The sequence below is a fragment of the Colossoma macropomum genome, unplaced genomic scaffold, assembly GCF_904425465.1.
Source record: "Colossoma macropomum unplaced genomic scaffold, Colossoma_macropomum, whole genome shotgun sequence".
In the NCBI taxonomy this organism is placed as follows: Eukaryota; Metazoa; Chordata; class Actinopteri; order Characiformes; family Serrasalmidae; genus Colossoma; species Colossoma macropomum.
In genome coordinates, this window is record NW_023494792.1 from 36,053,664 (window position 1) to 36,062,678 (window position 9,015).

The 9,015-nt window shown below is 39.3% G+C and overlaps 1 protein-coding gene across 1 annotated transcript; it reads left to right on the forward strand.

Annotated features, from left to right (window-relative positions):
* The first annotated feature begins 3,523 nt into the window (after nucleotides 1–3,523).
* On the forward strand, nucleotides 3,524–8,361 carry si:ch211-214j24.10 (uncharacterized protein LOC558894 homolog). Its single transcript, XM_036577008.1, has 4 exons — nucleotides 3,524–3,688; nucleotides 5,152–5,949; nucleotides 6,350–6,382; nucleotides 7,903–8,361. Exons 1-4 carry the CDS (start codon nucleotides 3,673–3,675, stop codon nucleotides 7,938–7,940), a joined length of 885 nt encoding a protein of 294 aa, XP_036432901.1. The 5' UTR covers nucleotides 3,524–3,672; the 3' UTR covers nucleotides 7,941–8,361.
* The last annotated feature ends 654 nt before the right edge of the window (nucleotides 8,362–9,015 follow it).

A 9,015-nucleotide genomic window follows, 5' to 3' on the forward strand; every position in this document is an offset into this window, starting at 1 on the left:
AGACGCCCTCATGACCGTGAAATGTCAGAAAATCATCATATCACCAAATCGTATCTACCAGTTGTGTTTGTGTGTTAACTGATTACTGGGGCATTTATGACATCTGTCAGTGACATCTGTCACTGTAAAAAGCATATTCATTGTTCCTTGCAACCATATCCCAGGTGGTTGCTAGGATGTTGCTAGGTGGTTGGGATGGTATCCCAGGTGGTTGCTAGAGTGTTTTTAATGGAGTTGTATCATCATGAGTTACATTTCACACAGCAGGCTCAATGTGTTGTGGGGGAAAAAGGCAAAACCTGCTAAATGTAGTTGTGTTTTTTACTTGCCATTGACCACTGTAACCCCTTTTTATTTTCTCATACATGTTGTCAAACTGTCGTCAGTTCTTTTCGTCTTTAACATACGTTTCTCTTTGTTACGAACATTTTTGCTATGCTAAAGCAAATTCTAGCAAGATGTTTTGAACCTAGGCAGCAGCACAGTATTTTACTCAATAGAAATGAATAAAATCAGCTATATTTCAATATATGATTTGGAAGTCTACAGTAAGTAATGCTAGCAAACTAACATAAAAAGAAATACAGTTATGTCCTGATGTGTTCGGGGTAGGTTGGCACATGTAGGGCATGATGATAAATGAGTCTGAACCCAAAATACTTTGAACCCAAACGTTTTATGTCTTAAATATGAAATATTTTTTTTATTTAAATAGATTTAACTAATATATATATATATATATATATATATATATATATATATATATATATATAGAGAGAGAGAGAGAGAGAGAGAGAGAGAGAGAGAGAGACATAAAGAGACAGTGAGATAAAGGGCAACTGCAAAACGATGGTTTACCTCTATATTTCATCTCTATATTTACCAAAACTAAGAGTCAGTTTATCATTCCAGTAACTGAATCCAGTATTACAGCGAGATCAAAAGAACAAAGACTTTCAGCTCTGTTCATGAAAACTTACTGGCTGATTGGGACATACAGGCCCAGGGAACATGTTACAGAAACATCCTAAATCTGAAATCTTATCTGTTTAGACACCACTTCATTCAGGCCCTTCCTAGGTAGATGCCTGACGAACCTAGAAGGAGTTGCTCTTCAGCATAGAAATAATGTGTTTGACGTGTTGCTAGATGCAATTTGTTCTGTAATATTAATGAAGATTCTGACTGTTTAAGAAAATACCTTTACAGGATGCATGACTATAACTATGCTTTATAATTATTTACAAAACTTTACTCATATCAGTCAAGTGAGTTACACCTTTTTTAGTATGACATTTAAATGATTTCATTTAAATAATATAATTCTGTCTATGTTTTTTGTCATTAACTGACTCATATTTCTTTACAGTGGTGGTAGGAACCAGGGGTCACAATGTCTCAACACAAATTTAGCCACTTTACACTTGTGTCTTCTGACTTTTAGACGTGATGTTAATAAAATAGGCATAAGGGAGCGTATTCATAAACATTTAATATAATAACAAGTTATTAAGAAAGATTAAAAAATGGGCTGGCCTGAAAAAAGAAAAAAGGGAGGAAGAAAAGGAAAAGAGGAAAGAAAAGCACAAAATAAAGAAAAAGTCTGCAGATAGCACACAGGAGGATGCATCTCACCAAGAATGCATACACAGCACATGGAGTAATGAAGAGGTGCGAATCAGCTCAAACAAAGTAAAAGGTGCAGAAACAAATCAGATAAAAAAGGACTCAAAACATGAATGCACTGCTGAGAAAAGAGAGAAGCCGAGATCAACGGCAAATAACAAGGACGACACATGATCATTTTGATAGATTTGGAAGAAGTGATCAGGACAATCTAAAAGGTAAGAAAAAACACATTTAACTTCTTTCCAACATCTGTGTTGGAAAAAGTCATAATTAATTTTGACATGACTATAACACACACTACAGGTGAAATATGGCTTTTGCATAATTTACTGCCAGCCAGTTTCTAGTTATTTGCTGAATTTAACAAAAAATAATTGGTAATTGGAGAAATATTTTCTCTCACAGATTTGCTGGCATTTTTGCAATATGAATGATAGCGTGAATCACCAGGTTTGTATTGTACTGGTTCAGGAGCGCAAATTTGGTTGACCAGTGGGGGGATGAAAGTTAGGAGGCAATAGTCAACAATGTACACATAAAACTAAGTGAACAAAGTGTGCCTAAAATTAGAGGAATCATATTGTCATGATATCTAATGCTGTATATGTCAAAATTATTGGCAGGAATGATGTCATGTGCCTTCTAACTTTCCTTTCTATTGTGTCACTGAAATTCATAGTCTGATCTGCATGCTATTATACATATTTTAGCAACATATCTTAATAACGATATTGCAAGGTCCAATAAGCACAGCCTAACATTATTCACTATCTTACTGAACATTTCTCTGTCAACACAACATGCAGATCAGTATCTAAAGAGGAATTCCACTGATCTTTCCAAATTTCTGCACAATTCAAATGTTGAGATGTAAACAGAAGCATTCAGAGTGTTGGTGTGAATGGTACATCATTATAGACAAGCTGACAGACTTAATTTTACTTTACAGTGGAGATAGGAACCAAAGATTGTGATGTCTACAACACAAATATAGCCATTTCATTCACTATCTGAAATGATCAGTGAACCTCTGCATATCTTCTGAATTTTTATGTTTTTATGCTGATGATGGTAAAAAAGTGTTATTTTGCCTTACAAAGCTCTGCATGTACCTCTCCATCATGAATGTATTTTAAAAATATGTTTGTCATTTTAAATGTATTTTAAAAATATGAGGCCAAAACCTCAAAACTATCATACAACAATGTCACGGGCATCAGGCAGTACATTCAGAGCCATTTTGTATAACTCCCCGTGAGTGAGCTTTAGAGCCATTAAACTCTTCAGACGGTTCCTGTCACCACCACTGCGAACAATTCTGACTTCATTTTCTGGAACACAGCATTTCCCGTCAAACACTCGGAATAACTTCGTTTATATTTTAAAAATGTAATTATGAAAAAAACATTTTGAAAAATGGAGGAAATTTCCCTTCAGTCCTTCACATGAAAACTCAGAACGAGGCAGTTAACTCGAGGCGCTGATGAAGGAGCACCAGAGCCGTTATAAATGCGGAGACTGGTCACCGGTTTAAATATGAATGGGAGCTCTCGCAGCGCTGAACATGGCGTCTGTCTGCGGAGAAAGTCCCGCCCTTCGCGAAAAATAGCCCATCAGCTCGCTGGTTACGCCGCTAGCGCAGTAGCCAGAACCACCCGAAAAACACGTTTTTGTGCATTATTAGAGCCAAACGTTGCAAACTGTTTATGAGTTTTTGTCGGATTTTATCAGCGATTTCAAAAATATCTTTAAACGGCAATTTGAGCTTCAGTTTTTGGTCTCTCTACATTCAAGGAGAAAGGAGTCTGGCTGGAAACGGCTGCCTGGTGGCGCTGCAAAGGCTGACACTGAGTGAACAGACTCACCTATAAGGACTTTGGCAGCACATCCCGCCCCTCTTCGCGCCTCCACTTGCGGAACTTACGAGAAACTACTTCCACCCGGTTAGCCCGTTGCCTCCGTGCGAGTGAATCGACCAACACGCCGTCCTGCTTCAAAAACCTTCTTAAACAGTCGAATTAGTTGGAAATTTAACGCATCGACATGCATATCAAAACAGGTGAGGTGATTATTTTGAACGTGGTGTTTGTAGGCGGCTCTGTTTGTAGGTCCGATGATCTGCTTAGCTGTTTGGGAGTTCGAGCTGATCGAGTCAACAACACGCCCGGAATGAGCCCGAGTCTTATGAAACTTTCTTACGAAAGCCTGCGACTCCTTTAAACGCCGAGCTACATTTTAACACTAACCTGGACCAAACGCTGATAACGTTACCTAAACACCTCTGTTTTTCATTTTCAAAGACCTGACAGAGTAGCACAGATGACGAGTTAGTTTCCCTCTAGGTTGTCGAGCTAACGTTGTCGAGCTACAGCGTGAGTCGTTAGCTCACTTTGCTACAGTCGTTAAGAAAATAGATAAAGTACTTTTGCACAACATAGTCGTATTAAGTTTTAATTACGACTCACTTTGCGATATTAACCAGTCTGTTTAGCGACTGATCTGCGCTTCTAGTCGAACTTTGCTAGCTAGGTAACGTGACTAGCTTAGCTAGCTAGCTAACGTTAGCCCAGTTTAAATTTCAGCGTCTCGGCGGTGTTGGGTTAACTTATTCCTTCCTGTGACAAATTCAAAACGGACACGCTGAAGACGAGTGAACAAGCTGGACTGAAGCGCTTGATTTTTGCCGTTCTAAGGAAGGAATAGGTTTAAACGAATAATATAGTATATCTCCGGTGTGTCTTCAGGAAATTTGTAGTTGAATATCCAGCGCTGCGTAAGCTGCAGACAGTCGGAGTTTAGTCTGTGCCTTCCCGCCGTATTGCATGCTGAATTAAACTACACCATGCAGTTTCTTACTGCTCTTTGTGTGTAGAAATTTACATAAATGTTCATTTTTTAGTATGAAACAGTGATACATAAGAAATGATGTCGAATAATGAAAGGATACGTTTATGCAGACATTTCTGTTGGATGTTGTTAATCAGGGACGTTGTAATAATGATACTGTAGGCCTGAGCGCTCATTTTGTGCAGCATGCACACATTTAATGATGCCAAAATAAATGCTATGGGTTAATAATGTGCATGTGAGTGACATTTTGTTTCTTGAATGCACCCTCTTATCTCCAACTGGTAGTATAAGTGAGTTCAGTACATGCAGAGCAATTAGTAGGATTAAAAACTCAAACATCGATTTTACTGGACTAACATACAAAAAAAGTATGTTTTTTGAACGACCTCTTCAGGATGCAGCTTAAATACGTGATGCACTTGCTCTACTGAACCTCCAGCACATGCTGCTTCATAGTCGTTTAGTTCGTGTGCTGCCCCCTAACAAACCTGCAAGACTGCATTTCCATGTTCACTCAGAAGTGAGCAGCCACACTTGTTCAGGTCTGGTTTGGTAAGAGGGCTGTACAATGAAAACCGATTTCAAATGCATACCTTGCATGTTGGTTCAGTTGTGATGATTGAATATTGGAACTAAAAGATGTTATTTCTGCATTTATTTTTTGGGGGTCAGGTACCTGGGAGGCGAATAATGCTGTGTGTGAATCTGACCCCTTGTGCGACCCTGCTGTCCTTGTCTCAGCCCCCAAACCGGAGCCACACATCCGGAACCGCCGCCTCTCCCCTGGCTCTGGCAGCTGTGGTGGGGGTGGAGGAGGAGGGTGTGCCACAGGAGTGGACAAACAGTCCACTCGTCAGACTTCATCAACCAGTTCCAATGAAAGCGGCACACACAGAACTGGCCACACACAAGTCTTCACCTCCAGTTTGCACAGGGAGCAGCGGGCACACAACAGGGGTTACAGGGGCTCTCGACAAGAGGGAGTCAGTCTGGGCGCTCGTGCTGGGGAAAAAGCCCTCCGATCCACTCAGGCCCACATACAGAAGGAACGGTGGGTGGGGGACACATTGTCATCTCTCAAACCCCCGCCAGCCTTCCCAGTGAAGGACAGCCCTGCCAAGCTGCAGCCTGCCGTCAGCTATGCCTCTAAAGTTAAGGCAGGTGGAACTACTGGAGGCGTTGCCGAAGAACCACCAGGTATCAAGGTGCTTTTGCAGAACCAGTGGGGGCTTAGTTTCATCAACGACGGCCCAGCAGTAGAAAACGCAGCTTCAGTTGCGCCTCAGGCTACACCAGTGACGAGTCCAGCTGCAACCGCACACCCTGTAGCTGGAGAGGTGACTGATGGAAACTTAGCCCTCTCGTTCTCTACATCTTCACACAGCCAGTGCTCAAAAGGACCTGAGAATTCTGAGGAGCTGCTGCTTAGCTGTCACCATCTAGGGGAGGCTTTGGAGTATCATACGCAAGGTGAGATTGCTCTTAGTATAAAGTTTAGAGGTGTAATAGTTTACAGAGTTTATTATTTGATGGAATGTGTTACAGTATTGTACAATATTGATTGATACAGCAGACATGAGCCCTAACTGAAAAGATGCCTTGCAGTAAAATGTAAATGTTTACATTTTTATCACAGAATTCAACATTATTAAAGTACAAAAGTTGTGCTTTATATTGTCCCAACAATATTATGCTCTAGCCAGAAGCCTATATGTTAGTCCCAAGCTAACTCGCAAGTCATACAAAGTGTTAACATGATGTATTGTTACAACCCTAATACATTTGCTTTAAGGATTCGTTGTGTGCTTTTTTTCAGTTAAAAGAATGTCATCCTGCTAGTGTTTTAATGTATTTTTCCTTTTATCCTTAGAATGGAGTGCAATACTGCGGGAACAGAAACAAGGTGAGAATTTATTTTATCTATTATTGATTTGTTAAATCAGAGTAACAAAAACTACAACTGATGTGTGAATTGTTCATATTTTCTTGTTCAAAATGGTAGTTTGTGACAGTGTTAGATCATGTTCTTTGCATAGCAAATAAACACAACAATAGCTTTCAGAGTTTGCATTGCTAACTGAAAAGAGTAGATAAAACTTCAGAAATAGCCACTTTATTGGCATTGAAGGGTGAGTACAGAGCCGTTTTGCCCCTTTAAAGTCCCAGCAGTTTTGGTTTGCATTAGATGTATTCACAATAATTGTCTATACATTCCGCACCATTGTAAGCCAGATTCAAGATTTTATCTTCATTATTTACCAGCACTACAATTAAGAAACAGTTCAGGGGCCGTATCACAGAAACTTCCTATCTTTTGTCCGTTCAGATCTGACAGGTCAAGATCAAATTTGTGAAAAATCTTTATTAGAGAAGCAAATCTTACTTTAATTTAAGAATTTTGACTTATTTTAAAGTATCTTATGTCAGGTAAGTAAATCCTAAACTATGCGACCAAAGTCAACAACAAACTGTCATGTCTGTTACCAGTCAACCAACAATGCACAGAGCTGAAACATAAACACGTTATCAGAATACTTTTTTAAAAATGTAAGTTAGCTATTCAGCTACCATTACGATGTAAAAAGGTCAAAACAAAAGTGTGACAAACTAAGTTATGAGTGTAACATATATATATGACTATAACTAACCCCCTGCAGTTTAATGGGGCTTCGCTGCACCTCAGTTTCGGTTTCCCTCAGCTTTAGCCAATGTGCGTGCTGCACTAACGTTATTCCTCCTATCAGCCACACATTTAGCTCAGTCTCCTCATTATTCTCTACCAAGGCTGTAATATGTTGACGAATAATCAACATTAACACACCAAAATAATAAGAGGTGGAGATGGAGCAGTGTCTGGGATTTTTAAAACGCATAGTTACAAAAAAACAATTTAAAGTAAAAGCACCATTGTGCAATATAAATAAAAGCGATTCCAGTTATAGTGAACTATGCTGCCTGTCACTGTATAAAATGATAGACATGGGCAGTACAACATGGGCAAACAAAGGTTAAGACATCTTTGGGTAATTCCTAAAGATATGACAGTATTTATGAAATTTAGCATAATTATGTTTCTGTAATACTGTTTCCCTATCTGGAGTTATAATAAGATTGTGAGTTCGGAAAAGCTATTTTGTCCAAAATTCAGTCGTAACTGAAATTATCATGGTGACTAAACAGAAGATTTCAGAGTTGGGATGTTTCTGTGATACGACCCCAGAGCTTTTCAGTATGTTCTTCTGAGCACTAGTTCTGGCACTAAAGGCTCTGCTTTAAGAAGTTTATTGGGGAGTAAAACCTCATCTTAGGCTTTTTAGAAAATCCATAGCTGGGCTTCACTTTTGTTCCGAAATACCTTTCTGACTTTGTGTCCTTATCAAAATTGTGATGATGCTTCTCACAGATTTGTCTTTGACTTTTCAGATCCTGCAAAGGTTGTTTGGTACAAGGACTCCTTGTAGTGGTGTACCCAGCACGCACCTGCAACTGATCAACCGCCACACACACACTCCACTCCATACATATATTCTTTCTTAGCAAACTTAAATGACACTCAGGTTGTTCTTCCCACACAGTCTACTCATTGCACTCACCTCCACCCTGAACTCTCCACCCATGTAAAGAAAGAAATGATGTCTCGAATGCATGGTTGCCTTAAAATCAAGCCTTTGGTGTGGAGACCTCACCCCACATTTTGTTTTATCATGGTAAACACCCTGTTTCCTTTTTTTTTGATCATATTTGAGCAAAGATCTGGCAATTTTATTGTAAAGAGCTGAAATTTTACTTGAAATTTGAGGAAAAAAAAATCCTAATTAATGTACAAGTCGCCTTTCAAGCACTTTCGTACTCCCGTTGAACATGTATGTCTGTTTGGACCATCCTTTTGAATCATTACCTTCATATTTTTGTGTTTTCTTTTTTCGTCGTCCCAGCGTCTCCACACCAATCGTGTGCATACTTTTCTGATGGCGTTTACATGGCTGCAGCTGTCACGATGTGTCAGCATCCTGTTCTAATGTCTGTTCTTAGTGCTGATTTTAAAATATTTTTTCACCCTAGTTTGAAAGTCAAACATAATGGGGATAAGGGGGCACTGGAAGAGATTGAGATTTAATTGAAGTGTTGCATAATAAAAAAAACTCTTATGTAAGGTTTTTATAAAGTCCTTTATTATGTGTTCAAAAGTATTCATGTAAATTCTGTAAGTGTTCTAGTTTTTGAGTTCTTCACGTTGTGTAAAATGCTAAATACGTAAGTTATAGTCAGCACGTCTTAAATAAATCCAGGTAATGTTTGAACTTCCAAAAATAACTTTCTTATCAGGGAAAACACAATGTGCAGAGCATGCTGTCCCCAGAACTGAGATTGGGAACCCCTGCTCTATGCAACACTGAACAAAAAGTGGGGTCAGTAAGTGGACATTTCTGGTGTCTAGTTACTTCACGTTGGTACATCAGTGCGATGGCTTTGAGGGCCTTGTTTACATCACTTATGTGCTGCCAAGATGCAGTGCTGAGCAAGAGGTTGTTGGCC